Here is a 17,641-nt window from a genome sequence, read left to right on the forward strand (position 1 = left end):
GAGTGCACGGGCCATGGAGTCTGCACTCTCTCTGACCCGGAGATGGGCTCCCAGGGGAGGTGGAGCTGTCCCTACTGCACTCTATGCCTCTTCCCTCCCCTTGTCACTTGTCTAGCGGTGGCCCCCTCTCTGCGTCTCCTCACAATCTCCCTACACCCAGCACCAGAGCTTTCTTGTCTGCAGCTCCCTGTCCCTCTCACCCCGGCAGCTTTTCATCACCAGCCCAAAGCTCAGCTGAAGGCATCGCTGCTCTCTCTGTGCTGAGGATTGGGGAGTTTGTATGAAAGTGGCGACACAAACAAAAGCAGGTGACAAAAGTTCCTGGCAATAAACACCTGACTCGAGTTTTTCTGGGGAGTTTCTGGACTGATTCTTTTTCAGACTTTAAGGCAGATAATTCCCCTGGTTCTGGGCAAGACGCCATGGGCCTTCCTCTATGGCCGTGCACCTTGTGAACTTCATTGACATCAGCCCCAAGGGAGGTAAAACGCCACTGAACCAGAATGGTGGCATTTTCCATGCACTCCACACACTTTGCACTGGGTGAATGACGGGTAAGGGTAAGGGAGAAGTTGGCCCTAACAGCCAATTTTCAGAAATGGTGAGTCTCCACAACTCCACCCTGCTGGAGTGCTGTGAGTGCTCCGCCTCTCTGAAAAACAGGCCTCTGGGGTCTCAACTTGGGCTCCAAGAAAAGAAGGTTCCCAAAATCGGGTGCAATTTTGGAAATTTTAGGCCTGAGTGTTTTTGCATGAGACTCAGTTATCACCCAAAAGTCAGGATGGGGGGAAAGGGCTGCTGAGTCAGCGGGAGAGTGAAAAGGGGGCTGGCACATCCCTGTGTGTGGGAGATGATGCCAGTCACATGGCTTAGCCCAGGCAGGAAAGCCAATCAGGACAGAAGACAGGTGGCATGTGAGCGCATGGAAACACGAGGCAGGAGGAGCTCCAAAAGGCGACACTAAATCCTCATTATAAGGCTTTTTAAATGCACAGACAGGATATTAGCGTTTAAAGAGCTTCTAGGACTCCAGGGCAAACTTTAAAAATCATAATATTTATAGAAACCCTCCTTTCATTCGCCCCCCACGCTCTTCATTTCTCCTGCAATCACTGCTAATTTGAAGGCGTTTTGCTTTGGCATCCCAGCCTGTTGTGGTGTCAATTACTGAGCTGCCCGCTGGTAGCTGCCACTGCAGACTTTCCCTGCAGCGCTGCCAACAGTGACCACAACGCCAGCCGCAGGAGGAAACCAAACCCCTACACTGTGGAGACTGAGAAACTCCTGCCGTGGGCACGACACTCAAGCTATTACCTCATTGCCCTTGGGAGCTGAGAGTCCTTCTGCACAGCCTGGGGAGACCAATCCTCCTCCTAGGAGCCGAGGCCCATCTCCCCCCAGACTCTCTGGCAGAGCCAGCAGCAGGGCCAGCTCTAACTTTTTTGCTGCCCCAAGCAGCAAAAAAAAGCGCCGCCCCACCGAGCCCCCTCCGCCGAGTGCCGCCGGAACCCCCACCGAGCGCCACGCCCTGCGCCACCCCCCTGCCAAGCACCGCCGGAATCCCTCCCTGAGCGCCACGCCCCGCGCTGCCCCCCTGCCGAGCGCCGCGCCGCCGGAACCCCCCCCCGGAGCGCCACGCCCTGCGCCACCCCCCCAAGCGCCGCCAGAACCCCTCCCTGAGCGCTGCGCCCCGTGCCGCCCCTCCTCTGAGCGCTGTGCCGCCAAAGCACCCCCCACCGAGCACCGTGCCACCAGAGCGCCCCCCCCCCCGCAGAATGCCGCGCCGCGCTGCCCCCCTCCACCCCAAGATTGGCCGCCCCTTACCAGGTGCCGCCCCAAGCATGTGCTTAGTTGCCTGGTGCCTGGAGCCAGCCCTGGCCAGCAGAGAGCTGCCTGTGCTGTGCTAGGTGTTACTGGGAGGACAGAGATCCCCGAGCAGGGAGAAAGAACTGTTTCCTGGTTAGAGTTGGGGGTTAGGAGTCAGGAGAGCCAAAGCGCTACGCCCTGAGCCCCGCTCTACAGCCCTGGGGCTGCACACAGGGCTCTACAAAACTCTACCTGGGGCCTATGGAGTTGCTGCTCAGACACCCACTGCAACCCTGCCCTGTATCCATGTGGTTTGCTCCCCTAGCTGCACCAAATCTCATCCTAAATCAAGGCCCCTTTACCCCAACCCAGCTAGCCCACAGCTTCCCCCTCAGAAACACATTCTCCAAATGCACTATGCCCCTCCTCGGACAGCCGCACTCAGGAACCTCCCATCCCAGCTGTGGCCTCCTGGCCTTGACTAAGTGTCAGTCAGGCGTTTGGAGCAGAGACACGAGTGAGTGCTGGGAATCCCCCGAGTCCTGTGCAGAATTTAAACCCTGACAGAAAGGGGCTCCTGGCCCTCCGAAAGGGGCTGCACGAAGACTTCAGAAAGCAAAGCACCTTCAGACCAAAAGCTGCTTCCCTGAGAAAGCCTAAATTCACACTAGCCCCCCCTCTCCCGAGCGCCTTTCCTCCACCTCCTCCCTTCAGCTGCCCTAGTGCCCTCTCCATAATTCTGGAAGCCTGCAGCAGGGTGGGAGTGGGGAACCCCAATCTACAGACTGCTTCCAAATGGAGTGAGCCCCTGCTGGCCTACCTCATTGAGGGGCTGTGGGTCTCGTTTCTTTCTGGGGCTGTGAAAGCAAAAAAGTCGCTGGAAAACACCACAAATGTCTGCTGAACGCTTACCCTGGGCCAGAGTCCACAGCAGAGATGGGCACCCCCTTCACTAGCCACTCAGGAGAGCCCCAGAGCAAGGCAGTGGGGAGAGCCCCAGAGCTGCCTGGCCTCTGGACACGGGCAGGTTTAGCTGCTGTATTTTGCAAACACTGGCCGGACTGGTTTAGGACCAGACCCAAACTGAAAGAGACAAGGACTTTGCCATAACCGCCTCTCTAAGCCTCCCCAGGAAGACAGACTCAGAGGCAGGGCAATAACTGGGGAGACTGCTAAGAGAGGGCTTCTAGAGTAGCATTCTCTGGAGCAGGTTCTGCTCAGTTACGCAGGTGCTTGCCCTGCACAGTCACGGAGACCATTTATATCTATTATCCCATCTCCCCCTTGCTGTGCCATGTGTCACAGTCTCTCGCTGCCGTTGTTTTCTTTTCTCCTCTCTGTTATGTTCTTTCAATCATGTCTTCGCATTTTCCTTACACTCTCTCCCTAAACAGCACCTGAGCCCAGTAACATGAGAGTCTGCATGGAATGTCAGCCCACGAGGGCATGCCTGACTTTGAGCTGGGGTGAGCCCAGCTCCAGGAGACATCTCTGTGCTAGCTCTCATGGAACTGGTGAGCCAAAGCCAGGATGCAGCCATGGCAGCACAAGTATGGGAGAGGCAGCCGCCCTGAGTCCGTAGCTGTCAAAGAGCCTAGGCCTCAGGGTGGCTGGCTGTCCTGCCCCTTGCGCCACTGCACCTACGGTTTTCGTCGAGCTCGTGCGAATATGTCTCCTCGAGCTGGGACTCGCCCTCAGCTTGATGTGCAGACCCCCCATTCACAGGGGTGAGATTAAAAGAATCTGCCCCCTACTACTTAAAATGGCTTAAATCATCCTGGAGAACAGGTGCCCTGGCTCACTGCAGCCCAGAGAGATCAGGATTGGCACAAAGGGTGACAGCACCCAGAGCATGGCCAGTGAGCCTGTTCCCAATGCCACCACTATGCAGAGCAGTGCACTGGGACCCTGGCTGAGCTAAATACCCTTTGCAGAGCCCTCGGGCTGGGATGCTGGCGCTTCTAAAAATAATAAGGTGGGGAGTGGGGGTGGGAAGGAAGCACTAGCCATAGCCAATTATACCATGTGAAATAAGCAGGAAGTTACGCCCAGAGAGCCAAGAACCCCCTGCCCTCCGCCACCTGACAGCCCTATCTCATGGGAAATCTGAGCGGCAGACTCAGGGCAAGTCTACACTACAGCGCTACACTGGCGCAGCTGCATCGCTGCTGTAGCACGTCTGGTGAAGACCCGCTATGTCGACGGGAGAGCGCTCTCCTGTCAGCATAATTGCTCGACCTTGGTGAGAAGTGGAAGCTGTGTCAGCAGGAGAGTGTTTCCTGCCAACATAGCGCCATTGTGGACAGTGCAAAACGTGCGTTGCTCGGGGGGCAGCTTTTTCACACCCCTGAGTGATGTAAGTTAGATCGACTTAGGCCGTAGTGTAGACCTGCCCTGAAAGAGGGAGAAGCCAGTGTAAAAAGCCAGGTGACACCCCACTGAGCTCCCAGAGACCCCACACCCTCAGGTAAGTGCATGGCATTCCTGGAGAAGGGTGGTCCTGGCAGACCACAAGAATGCTGTCTGCTGCTCTTGTCTCAAGCCCATTTGCTTCTTCATCTTGTCACTTCATTCTCTCCTGAATCTGGCTAGACTGCCCTGGCTTTAACCTCTGGCTGTCTGGCCTTGAAGCCCCCAGTGACGGTGCTTACAGGTCAGTTCACATGCCCTTTCAATACCTGCTCCCACTGTTCACATGCCCCTCCTTTGTGCTCTATTGGACAAGCTACATTTAAAGTCACTTGTCCAAGGTACTGAGGACAAGGCCTTGTCCACGTCCCTGCAGCTGCTCGCTGGGCTGCTGCCTGAATACCACGGACTCATAACTGAGAGGCCTCTTTCCTTATTTCCAGCAGGACTTGCTGCAAGTCAATCTGAGCTCTTTGAAAGGAGCATAGGAAACTCAGATGTGCTGGGTACAGAGACGAAGGAGGAATTTCCCAGCGCCAGGCCGAATGAGCAGTAGCAGATGCCCCTTTCTCCACGACACTCCCACCTTGGGCCACGTTCTCTAGGGTTCCACCCCTGGGTAAGTGCTTCTGGCATTTCACGTACAGCACAAGCCTCTTCTGGGCAAAGCAAACCAAACAACAAAGCAACTTCTCTTGAGCAGCCAAAGATTTGCTGCTTCTGCTAACTGTCCTCCACTCCTCTTCCAGAGAGTGATGTGAGGGGAGATTGGGTGGATCAGGTGCAGAAAGATTTCCTAGTGGAGGGAATATGCCTCTGAGCAGGACCTCCTGCTCCCCTGGCCTGTCACCTGGTGATCTGCTGAGAGCTCTCTAGAGAACAGCTCTGAGACTAAGATCCCCTAGGGCTGTGCTATAGAAATCTCCCAGTGAGCCTGGGGCTCAGAGAGGGCAGATGCAGGAAGAGGCAGAACTTTGGGTCAGGGTTTGTCCAGAAAGCTTTCCTAGAAGGGAGTAGGGAGGGGTCACCATGCCTTTCACTAGTTGAATTCAATCCAGGAAGCCCTGCCCTGCCCTGCTCAAGTTGCCCTTTCTGGGAGGGGGAAGACAGCACCCATCTCCTTGCTCCTGGGGGCCTGTCTCCAGCAGGCAAACACCTGATCCCCTCTGGCTGTATGGAAGCCAGGAATCAGAGAGATCTCTGCTGGAAGAAGAAAGCGTTTCCCTGGCAGGCAGCAGAGCTCCAGAAGCTGGAAGCAAGCACACTGTAAAACAAACCAGCCCCCAGCCCCCAGCCAAGAAAGGGGAAAATCCTGTGTTTGGTACCTACCCAGAAATACATCATCATGTCGGCAGCGGGGATACGCAGCACCAGAGAGGAGCAATCGGGTGAGCTGGCCTAGCAGCGCAATGAGAGGGTGTGGGGTTCCCCTTCCGCTCCCCGTGCAGCTGGCTGAGGTGCCCCGCACTGTGCTCCCTCGCAGTCTCTGTCCCCGGGATTTCTCTGGGCTTTGTGCTGGTGGGTGGCTTGGCAGCAGTGCCCTATCGGCTCGGGTCCCTCGCCGGCACAGCGCGGTCACTCGCCACAGGCCGCCATGCACGTCAGAGCTGGCCATCAGTGTCCATCGTGCTGGTGCTCAGCTGCTCGTGGTGCGAGGGTCGGAGAAAGGATTCCAACTTGGGAAGGGAAAAGGAGCGAGCCCCCAGATCCCAAGCACGAGTCACAGAGAGAGGAAGGGTGGGGGTGAGGGGAGCTGATTCGATATTAAAAACAGGGGGAGGGACCAAAAATAAATCCTCTTGGGTGTCCTTAGGAGAAAAAGGAAGAGAGAAAAAGCGAGCGAGGCTGGACCTGTTCCTCCTGCGGAGGTAGAGTACAGCTGGCTGGGAGTGCAGGGGCTGCTGGACTCAGGCTGGGAGCGCGAGGCCAATCAGAGGCGAGGAGCCAGGCTGAAGGACTGGGGGCCAAGTTGCCAGGTTTGTTGTGGGGGGCTGGACGGGCTGGCGGGGAAGGGAGGGGAACGTGTGGCGGGGAGAGCGAGAGTGTGCATGGCAGAGCTGGGAGTGTGGGCTCCTGCTCTGACACTCTGTGTAACGGATGTCCTGCCTCAGCATTTTTCAAGCTACCCTGTCAATAAGGGAATCGGCTGCTCTCACAATTAACCTGCGAGGTGCCAGCCAACTCTGACTGCGCTTGCTCCCTGGCAGGAGTGATTTTTCCTTTCCTTTTCCTCTCCTGTTCCTGGGTCAGGCTCAGCCAGCATCCATGGCTGACAGCCTGAGCTAGGCCCAGCTCCTGGCGTCTCATGGGCCAGGATGGACTAGTGGCTGCCCCACCCCTGGCCAAGGGAGAGGTCATTGCAGGAGCCCCCCGCCCCCCCATTCTCACGGCTACGGCCTCAGTCACTTCTGCACAAACCCCTTCCTCCGAGGCTGCTTAGGGAGTAAAAGTTCTTGGAATGATTATTATTGTCTGGCTTAGGGTAGCACCTCGAGGCCCCCTTGTGCTGGGCGCTGCAGACATTGAGCGAGTCCTTGTTCCGAAGCGCTTACAACCTAACTAGACCAGAGAGACGTGGGGCGGGAGGCAGGAAGAAAAAGCAGGAGCAGCCTTGGTAGAGCCTGATCCCGGAGGCTGGCGGCACCTGAAATTAGTGAGCCTAAGGAAGGGAAGGGGCAACCCTTGAACAATGCTTTACTCTGTGATCTTAAACAGCAATAACGCCCCTGGGCAAACCGACGGGCTGAGTTCAAAGGCCTGCCCACGGCTACAGAGTCCAAGGCAGAGCTGGGAACCCATGCAAAGCATTCACCTGCCCCGGGCCAGTGCTGTGGGCAGCCCAGCCCTGCCACTCGGACTCCGTCACTGCGCCTGCTCGCTCATTCACCTGCCCCGGGCCAGTGCTGTGGGCAGCCCAGCCCTGCCACTCGGACTCCGTCACTGCGCCTGCTCGCTCATTCACCTGCCCCGGGCCAGTGCTGTGGGCAGCCCAGCCCTGCCACTCGGACTCCGTCACTGCGCCTGCTCGCTCATTCACCTGCCCAGGGCCAGTGCTGTGGGCAGCCCAGCCCTGCCACTCGGACTCCGTCACTGCGCCTGCTCGCTCATTCACCTGCCCCGGGCCAGTGCTGTGGGCAGCCCAGCCCTGCTGCTTGGCCAGTTCTAAGTCCAGGCAATGGCTAGAGCTCCGTAACTTATGAGGGACAGGCACTGGTTAGGCTGGGGGCAGTGCAGTGGCAAAGGGATAGGCTGGCTCTGGCCAGAGGGATGCAAACAAATGGATCAGGTGGAAGCACATCAGTTCTCCTTCGGGATGGCTCTAGGGACATTCTGACGGGCTGAGGGACAGAACGACTGGGAGCCTCCAGCTGCATCGGGGGCTTGACAAGGTCTCTGTGTGTTAGCTTTTCATATTGCATAGGGCTCTTGTAGGATAGGCCAGGGAAGGGCAGAATCACGACATTCTAGCTCTGCTGCCAAGGGGCTATTACAATGCTGTGCTGCTCTGCCCACCGACCATGCCTGCAAGCCCCCCTCCAAGCCAGAGCTGGGGCCTGGATCCCCAGGACTGCCCTGCTGCTCCAATGAGAGGCTCTGGGGAGTTACCACATGGCTGCCTGAGCCCTGCTGCTGCCCTGCAAGTTCCCCATTTCTCTGGAGGAGGCTGGCCTTGGGGACAAATCCCTGCTATGACTCACGCGCCGTCCCGCAGCGGGAAGGAGCAGAATCCTCAGGGCAAGATAAACAGTCCCTGCACAGAGCAGGCCCTGAGCAGTCTCCAGCCGAGGCGACGGGTGCAGCAGCTCTGTCAGACACTAAATCTCCCCTCCTCCGAGGGACCCGCTGGGCTGCGGAGAAGGGACCGTGCGCGCTGAGCCACACACAGGAGCAAGCAGATAAATAAGAACAAGGCAAGGCGCAGGCGTGCGAGGGCTGGAAGATAGTTCTGTGGGGCCTGGCTGGCGCTGACATCCCCCCCCCAGCACATAATCACATTCAAAGCAGAGCTGGTGTGAGGCAGTTCTCCTCCAGCACAGCAATAAAAGAAAACAACACGCTTAATAATTCAGCACCAGGAGAGGGTGATCACCACGGCAGGCAGGGGAAAAGAACTCAGGCTTTCACTCACTCCTACCTTGGTGTCCAAGGCCTCCCCCGCTTCCCCCCAGAGCCCTGCAAGCACCGCCCCACCCCTCTCCTCAGGGAGCGAGTCCCAACTGCTGCTCCCCCCCCCAGAAATTGAGGAGGGCCGGGTGGTGAAGACCTGGGGTGGGTCAAGGGGAAACTGGGTGCAACGTCCAGCTCTGCCCCAGGGTGAGTTCCTTCCCCATCTGTAAGAGGGGGCCAGTAACCCTTCCCTGCCACAGGGACACAAGGCTAAAGCCCTCAGTGTCTGTGAGAGGGGCTATAGCACAGCCTAGAAATAAACCTCTCTCCCCTTAACAGGACTCCCCAGGTCAGAAAAGGGAACCCATGCGGGAGAGGGAGATTTTGTGCTGTCCTGCTGGGGAGAAGAGGCTAGGATACAGGCAGGTCACTGTTTGGCTGTGTGTGTTTTTCTTCTCCTAGCTATTCCATGGCCAGCATTACCAGTAGGGATTCCCCTTCCTCCCTTCCCGGCTAAGCTGTGTGATGTTGAACAGGGAGGTGGCTGGCTCTCAGTGAGCATTAGAAGGGATCCCTGGGTATGACTCTACATCATTTTGGGAGCCTTTGACACAAATCACCATAATAAACTTGACCACAAAACCACTGTTAGTTCCTGTTTGACAGTGTTTACCTTGCTGTTCCCAACTCGGTTTGTGCCTTGCCTGGCCCGGGCTCTCCTGCTGCTCCCTCTGTTCAAGGCAGGGCATTACGGAGCCGTGGAATCGATGGCAATCTCCCCAACCCAGCATCCTGACTTCTCTACAGGAAGAAACAGGCCAGATGCCTTGTGCTGGGAACCTAGCACATCTCAGCAGGTATGGGCTAGACCTGTGCTTGGATGCAAGACCTCCTGGGGATGAGGCCTTGGTAATTTAATAGGTAGTGCTCGTCACATGGGAGCCAGTCCTGGACCTGTATCCCAGAACAGCCCCAGAGGGACACTGAGCAGCAAAAGATAGAATTGCTGGCTGAGACAGAGACCAGACCAGCACTTACTAAGAGCCACATATTCTACAAAGGAGACCCACTGGTGAATGCCACAATGCATGCCTATCTTTCTGGGACTAGCCTGTATAGACAGACAGGAATTGTGCATATGCATATGCAAATATCTGAGTAAGAACATAAGAATGGCCATACTGGGTCAGACCAAAGATCCATCCAGCCCTGTATCCTATCTGCCGAAAGTAGCCAATGCCAGGTGCCCCAGAGGGAGTGAACCTAACAGGTAATGATCAAGTGATCTCTCTTCTGCCATCCATCTCCACCCTCTGACAAACAGAGGCTAGGGTCACTCTTCCTTACCCGTCCTGGCTAATAGCCATTAATGGACTTAACCTCCATGAATTTATCTAGTTCTTTTTTAAACCCTGTTATAGTCCTAGCCTTCATCTAAGCATCTAAATACCTGATTTGTGGGCACAACTCCATTTTTTTAAAGCTTTTTTTTTTTTGCGACTTTAAAAATCTGCCCCTACAAATCTCCTGGCAATTTTTGCTAGCGTCATGGACTCTAAAGTCCCAAGCAAACATCCTGCCTTCCCTCAATTCCCTCTGCTGCATTTGTTGTTTTGAGATATTGTTGTTGCAGAAATGGCTGGTACATTCCACCCCAGAGATGGCTACATTTGAGGGATGAGGGGAGAGACTGCTGAGTATACTGCTTGCACAGTTTAGGGTCCCTTGGTACAAAGGGCACTATATCAATGTAGATGAGTGTTATAGACACAGCTGAATTGGGCTAAGAATCCATCCAGTATGGGAAATCGGAGGAGGCGGGACAATCACGCACATAGTTGGTGGGTTTTAGCCACCAGCCTACAAGACCTGAAAGTTGGCTTTCAAATGGGAGCTCTTTTAGAAATGCACTTCTGCAAAAGGTCCAGCCATTGAAGTCATTCCCCGAGTGACTGTGCTGGAGCTCCTTATCGCATCAGGCTCTGAGCAGATTTGGGAACTATCCTTGCAGGGCAGCGTGGCGACTGATTGCTCAGGGGGCTGGGAATGGGAGTGGGAGCCAGGTCACTGGCTCAGACCTGCCCCAGGCCAGGACGGCCGAACGGTGTTCGCCTGTGATGCATGTGACACCACTTGCGGTGAGAACATTCTTCCCATGGGGCAGGCGTCTACTTCACAAAACTCTCACTGAGTGTGTCTGAGCAAAAAATGGGCTGGAGAGGCCGACGCGTGGGGAGGTCTGGGTGCTCTGCCTGCTTGGGAGTATATAAGGGGCATGAACTCTTTGGGGCTGCCAGTTTGGATGTTAATGAGCTGGTGCCTTGACTGTGCTTGTCAGCACTGCTAAGCCCTTCTTCCAGCCCTGCCTTTATTAGAAATCGTGCCTGTGACTGGAGCCAACGTCCACTCTCTTTGCCTCACTCTTGTTTCTTTTTTTGAACCCGGTTATACTTTTGGCCTTCAAAGCATCCCCTGGCAACAAGTTCCATAGGCTGACTGTGTATTGTATGAAGAAGTACTTTCTTATGGTTGTTTTAAACCTGCTACCTGTATTAATTTAATCAGGTGACCCCTGGTTCTTGTGTTATGTGAAGGGGTAAATAACACTTCCTTATTCACTTTTTCCACACCAGTCATGATTTTATAGATCTGTATTGTATCCCCCCCTTAGTCGCCTCTTTTCCAAACTGAACAAGTCTCCATTTTTTACATCTCTCCTTCTATGGAAGCTGTTCCAGACCCCTGATCATTTTTGTTGCCCTTCTCTGTACCTTTTCCAATTCCAATAGATCTTTTTTGATATGGGGCGATCACATGGGCACGCGATTTTCAAGATGTGGATGTACCATGGATTTATATAGAGGCAATGTGATATTTTCTGTCTTATCTATCCCTTTCTTAATGATTCCCAAGATTCTATTAGCTTCTTTGACTGCTGCTGCTCATTGAGTGGATATTTCCAGAGAACTATTCACGGTGACTCCAAGATCTCTTTCTTGAGTGGTAACAGCTAATTTAGATCCTCCTCATTTTGTATCTATAGTTGGAATTATGTTTGCCAATATTCATTGCTTTGCATTTATCAACATTGAATTTCAGCTGCCATTTTGTTGCCCAGTCACCCAGTTTAGTGAGATCCCTTTGTAACTCTTGCAGTGAGTCTGCTTTGGACTTAACTATCTTGAATAGTTTTGTGTCATCTGCAGACTTTGCCACCTCACTGTTTACCCCTTTTTCCAGATCATTTATGAATATGTTGAACAGCACTGGTCCCAGTACAGATCCTTGGGGACACCACTAGCTACTTCTCTCCATTCTGAAAACTGACCATTTATTCCTAACTTTTGTTTCCTGCCTTGTAACCAGTTACTGATCCATGAGAGGACCTTCCATCTTATCCCATGACTGCCTACTTTGCTTAAGAGCCTTTGCTGAGGGACCTTGTCAAAGGCTTTCTGAAATTCCAAGTACATTATATTCACTCGATCCCCCTTGTCCACATGCTTGTTGACCCACTCAAAGAATTCTAATAGATTGGTGAGGCATAATTACCCTGTACAAAAGCCACGTTGACTCTTCATGTTGAACCCAAATCGTGTTCATCTAGGTGTCTGATAATTCTATTCTTTACTATAGTTTCAACCAATTTGCCTGGTACTGAAGTTAGCTTACTGGCCTGTAATTGCCAGGATCGCCTCTGGAGCCTTTTTTAAAAATTAGCATCACATTAGCTATCCGCCCTCACCTAGTACAGAAGCCGATTTAAGTGATAGGTTACATACCACTGGGTACACAAAGCAGGGGCCTCCCTGAAAAGCGGAAGTTGCCCCAGCGCTGAGCTTGATGAAGATATATGATATCCCCACTTCCCCAGCGCTCTAAACAAATCCCTGCACAGCTCATTCTCGATAGCTGTATATAGCACAAAGAGTCAGCAATGTCAGCACGCACTAAGCAACTCATGGGCACAACATCCCTAACCCATGCCAGCTGCCAAGCCTCCTCTCCAGAGACCCATCCCCCAGTTAGCTCCCTGCACTGGCATGCACCATTCCAGAAAGTCTTAGCCTCCTGCCACTGGTTGGAGCCATGAAAAGCTACTTGTCTACATCCAGCAGCAGTGACAGACAGAAGGGAACTGAGCAAGTCATTCACCTCGCTTTCCCCAGCTGGCAGATCCCCAGTCCACACGTGTGATCCAGCTGCTTAACCCATAACCTATGGAGCAAGAGGGTGGATTGTGCCAGTGAGACAGAGACACAGCAGCTGGTATCAGCCCGACACAGCTGGCCTGGCGATCAGAGTGCACTGGCACATGCCGCACAGAGGAGCAAATGGGGACCCCAGACGTAGCCTGAGATACAAAACACATTCTTATCTCTCAATGTCTATTCAGAAAAGGAAAGTGTCTTTGTACCTTTTATTCAGCCAAGTTTCCCCTGTGGTGCTCACACTGGACTCTCTAAGAAAAGAAAGAAAGAAGAAGAAGAATTAAAATCAATGATCATTATCGCTAACTTGCTTACAGTCAATGCCATTTGCTCACTGACTGGCAAAATGTTTGAATACATAGTATTATCTCCCTAGGAGTTCCGGGAAACCTGCCCTGGTTAAAAGCTTGCTGCTCTCCACCTTTCAAAGAAAGGGTGAACGAGACATTTTAGTTCTTTCTAAAGAGCACCAAGGAACCAGCATCAGGCTGCTCAGCTTCATTCCTGGGCCGGCTGAAGTCCATGCTATACAGGCACATGCCACGTCGTATATGTCACTACCAGAAGCAGCATCTTCTCAATCTAGTTTTTGGTGGATTTTCGCACTCACAGCAGTGAAGGGCTGAAAGGACTAGGTGGAGCCAGACGTGATGCAGGTTGGTGCTGCATGTCTCCCATTTGTCAATGCACTTCCAGCCTGGTCTGCGAGTCCAGGGTCCCCAGTCTATGCTACCAATATACCTCAAGCCTGACTTGCAGCACCTGCACCTACCATGCTCTATTCTGGCCTTCCCATAGCTCTGCAAGTGCACTTCAGTCTCTACCCCGAGCCCCGTCTCCCCCCATACTAGTTCTGTACAGTACTGTCTGCTGTTTTAAATGTTAAAAGATGTGCTTAAGAACGGCCACACTGGGTCAGTCCAATGGTCCATTAGCCAGTATCCCATCTTCTGACAGTGGCCAATGCCAGATGCCCCAGAGGGAATGAACAGAACAGGGAATCACCAAGTGATCCATCCCCTGTCGCCCATTCCCAGCTTCTGGCAAACACAGAGGCTAGGGACACCATCTCTGCCCATCCTGGCTAATAGCCATGGATGGACCTATCCTTCATGAACTTATCTAGTACTTTATGAACCTGTTATAATCTTGGCCTTCACAGCATCTTCTAGCAAGGAGTTCCATAGGTTGACTGTGCGTTGTGTGAAGAAATACTTCCTTTTGTTTGTTTTAAACCTGGTGCCTGTTAATTTCATGTGGTGATCCCTAGTTCTTGTGCTACGAGAAGGAGTAAATAACACTTCCTTATTTACTTTCTCCACACCAGTCTATCGTATCCCCCTTAGTCGTCTCTTTTCCAAGCTGAAAAGTCCCAGTCTTATTAATCTTTCCTCATATGGAAGCTGTTCCATACCCCTAATCATTTCTGTTGCCCTTTTCTGAACATTTTCCAATTCCAATATATCTTTTTTGAAATGGGGCGATCACATCTGCATGCAGTATTCAAGATGTGGGTGTACCATGGATTTATATAGCGGCAATAAGATATTTTCTGTCTTATTATCTATCTCTTTCTTTATGATTCCCAACACTCTGTTCACTTTTTTGACTGCATAAGAAAAGTGGGGACAGAACATGCTCCAGAGGGGAGAAGTTGTATGGCTTGCTGCTTCACAGGTATATAAGTACAGAGTGTAGCCGTTCTGCAGCGCTACCAATGCCCCTCAGCCCAGACCCACAGCACCCCCGGTACTCTACTGGTCCGTATTGGGTCCCAACACAGCGCTGCCAATGCCCCTCAGCCCAGACCCACAGCACCCCCGGTACTCTACTGGTCCGTATTGGGTCCCAACACAGCGCTACCAATGCCCCTCAGCCCAGACCCACAGCATCCCCTGCCTCTCCACTGGCTGGATCCCAACACAGCTCTTCCAATGTCCCTCAGCTCAGCCCAGACCCACAGCACCCCCGGTACTCTACTGGTCTGTATTGAGTCCCAACACAGCGCTACCAATGCCCCTCAGCCCAGATCCACAGCACCCCCTGCCTCTCCACTGGCTGTGTCCCAACACAGCTCTGCCAATGCCACTCAGTCCCATCCCTCCCAAATCATGAGATTTTTTAAAATAAAAAAGGTGGGGCCTTTCTGTGCCTTCTGGCTTTTGAGTCCTTAGGGGGTCACATTTTGCAGCTTGCTAGAAAACTAAAGCTGCAGTTCTCACATAAACGCCTGAAACCAGAAGCAGGAGCTCTGAGAAAAACACCTACATTGTGAGACTTGCAATACAATCACAAGATCAGCCACACGGCACTTCAAGCTACAGAGAGGGGAAGGGCTGTGAGCAGGGAGAGGAGACCAGAGGAGAAAGGAAATGGATTCAGGTGGGTGTGTGCCTGACAGCTGCCATCTTGCTCAACATCGAGGACTGAACGGGTGACCTGCAGAGCAGAAAGCATGGCTTGAGAAAAGATCCAGGTTCACTAGCCAGTGACTATAGGAGACTCCCATTCTCTAGGAGTTGGATACAGAGGGTGCCACAGGACACTGGCCAGTGAGTGACACATGCAGAGCCAAGGGCTGAAACCCTGAGCTTGCTCACACTGGGATCGCTCCAGGACTACGTGCTGCCCCAGGGATGACTACTTAGATCCACTCAAGAACTTTGGCCCCACGGATGATGCGATTGTGCATACGCCCTGTATGGAGCATGCGGAGGGCTCCCCTGTTGCGCTGGAGGAATGGAAGTGATTCCCAGGCACTTCTGTTAGCAAACAGGGCTTTCAGCTGCGCAGCAGGATAATCAATTATGGTAATTCCTGCCTCAATGAATCAGATTCATGGAGGAACACAGCTCATTAGGCTGGGGCTGACTTCCATTAGCACTCTTAGGATAAAAACCCTCCGGATAGCTCTAACCCAGCTAGACACATTCGCCATCCTGAGACGGCCTCCTCTTCCCCAGCCCGGCCCGCCAGCAACATGACAAACTCAGCGCAGGGAAACCACGTGGGCAAAGTGTGTTTGCCAGAAACTGTAATTCCCAGTGGGGACAAGATAATCCCCTGCTCCGCAGGGCCTTACACAAGGGACCTCGAGCTGCTGTGTCACTGAAATCTCAAGCTCCCACTGACCTCCTGATCCAGCCCATTTTCACCCTGCTCCTCCAAACTCCTTCCTGCTTCTCTGAGCTCACAGACACCTCCCCCGGGTTGTGCCCAGTTTCACCAGTAAGCTGGTCACCAGAGACCACTGGAACAGGGGTGAAGAAAAATCTCCAGTCTGTGGCCATCATCCTGAGAGCTGGGGCTTGGATTCGCTGGGCTCTCAGAGCGTTTGCAGATGAATAATTGAAAGCTGCTCGTTCTCCTGTGGGAAGTGCAGTGATGGGTAAAATCTCATTTCCCAGACAAGCCTCCCAAGGAAGAAGCCAGCTGAGTCTGCGCCTGCTCAGAACCCCCCACAACCAGACCTGAGGCCACAGCGCTCAGGAAACAGTGGCCTGCAGGCGACGTGAGTGCTGCTTTGCAGTTCAAAAGCTGCTGCCCAAGAGCTGCTCTATGTGCTTAGTACCAGTGTAAATGGGCCCCCTCAATCTGCTGCAGTGAGGCAGTTACAGGTGACAGGCACAGCCAGACTTCCAGCAGCCCAGCAGTGTGGCACATCCCCACTTCCCACCAGTCGGGCTCTCCACTCTCTCCAGGAGGAGGAGAGTGTCTCCTCTTGCTCCTCTGAAATATCTGAAGCCAGTGATGGAAGATGCCAGGCTGCAGCAGAGAGGTTTTGGGCTGCCTATCTCAGGGCATGCTCCAGCGTCACTTCCTTGCAGAGGTGCCCAGGAGATCTCACCCCAGGCATGCTCTGGGAAGCAGTGTCTCCAGGGGATGTGCTCAGGGCAGAGGTGAATGGGCTTTCGCAAAGCCTCGATGGATCCTGAGAGTCCCAGGGGGACAAAAAGAACCATGGAGGTTTATGCAGTTGAGGAGGGAGACAGCTAGTTTTGAGCAGCTGCATTAGGGTTAGGGCTGCCTGTCCAGGTGCTATGGGGTGAAAGGAGCTTGCTTTGGGAGGCTCAGAAATAGCGAGCAGCTCATTATGAACTCAGAAGAGTCAGTCCTGGTGACACTGGTTAAAACAGCTCCCCCTGGCAGAGCCATGGAAACTACCCTCCGAGCTCCATGCAGGGGGGAGGCAGATGGGAGCTCTCTGGGCATCTCCCTAGGACTGCCCAACATGAAGAGGGCTGGCTAATGGAGGCCCAGACCCTGCAATGGGCTCTGCACAGGCACATGGCCACAGTTGCATGCAGCACAGCACAGGGTTTGGGCCAAAGTCTGCACTTGAGCCACATAGATTGGTCCTGCCAATCTCATTCCCCTGCCACCCCTCCTCCTCACTGTACCGCCTGCCCTGTTCAACCTCCCTCAGCAGCAAACAGCTGCCAAGCCAGCCCCTTCTTCTAGACCCCACAAGCTGACGCACACCCATTCGAATGAGCTTCCCCTCCAATCAGATGGGGGTTTGGCCAGCAAAGAGGCAGGGTTAGGGTATACCTTAGCCACCCTGTGTTCATCTACTGAGGCTGGCAGCTGTGTGCAGCCTGACAGAGGTGGAACCTTCCCCGTGGTAGTACGGGGCGACACTGGGGGAAGGCTCCCACTCAGCCTTGCTGGGAAATGTACCAGCAGCGTGCTAAGTGATGTTTTAAAGCCACTCCCCTCCCAATCCTAAATTAATTTTGCTTTTAATTAAATTCATTAGCAAAGATTATCTGGCTAAGGAAAAATAATAACTTGACCCTCCCCGCAGCAAACCTCTCTATTTATATCCCCTATATACATAAGCAGTGGTGAATATTTCTTTATGGGCCATTAAAGTTTTAATGTTTAATTTATAACTGCGTTCTCTGGCGGGCGGGATGGCCAGGCACAATGTCAACACTTTTAATTAAATGAGAAGGGTTTTTTTTTTTAAAACAAAGAAAGATAAAAAAAGCCACATTCCCAGCAGCTAATCAAGGTGGTAGAGGCTCAGCAAGTACAGGGTGCTGGCAGAGGAGAGGGCATGCCTTTGCTTCAGCTGAGCTGTCAGACTGGCACTGCCCAGGGAG

General features: G+C 53.3%; 1 protein-coding gene across 11 annotated transcripts in view; it reads right to left on the bottom strand.

Moving 5' to 3' along the window:
* RBFOX3 (RNA binding fox-1 homolog 3) overlaps positions 1 to 17,641 on the bottom strand; it is a 333,267-nt gene that overhangs the window by 78,262 nt on the left and 237,364 nt on the right. For 6 of the 11 annotated variants that reach the window (XM_054048042.1, XM_054048041.1, XM_054048040.1 and 3 more), the window contains 3 exons: positions 12,740 to 12,784; positions 8,996 to 9,123; positions 5,545 to 6,023 (listed from right to left, as the gene is read on the bottom strand). The exons of 1 other annotated variant lie outside the window; for it this stretch is intronic. In XM_054048042.1, coding sequence (XP_053904017.1) covers positions 5,545 to 5,562 — 18 coding nt within the window. In that variant the 5' untranslated portion in view covers positions 5,563 to 6,023; positions 8,996 to 9,123; positions 12,740 to 12,784. Of the gene's footprint in view, positions 1 to 5,544; positions 6,223 to 8,995; positions 9,124 to 12,739; positions 12,785 to 17,641 lie in introns of those variants that run through there. 4 more of the 11 variants (XM_054048047.1, XM_054048046.1, XM_054048045.1 and 1 more) reach the window with 2 other exon arrangements.

The sequence above is a fragment of the Malaclemys terrapin genome, chromosome 13 (genome assembly GCF_027887155.1).
Source record: "Malaclemys terrapin pileata isolate rMalTer1 chromosome 13, rMalTer1.hap1, whole genome shotgun sequence".
Taxonomy (NCBI): Eukaryota; Metazoa; Chordata; order Testudines; family Emydidae; genus Malaclemys; species Malaclemys terrapin.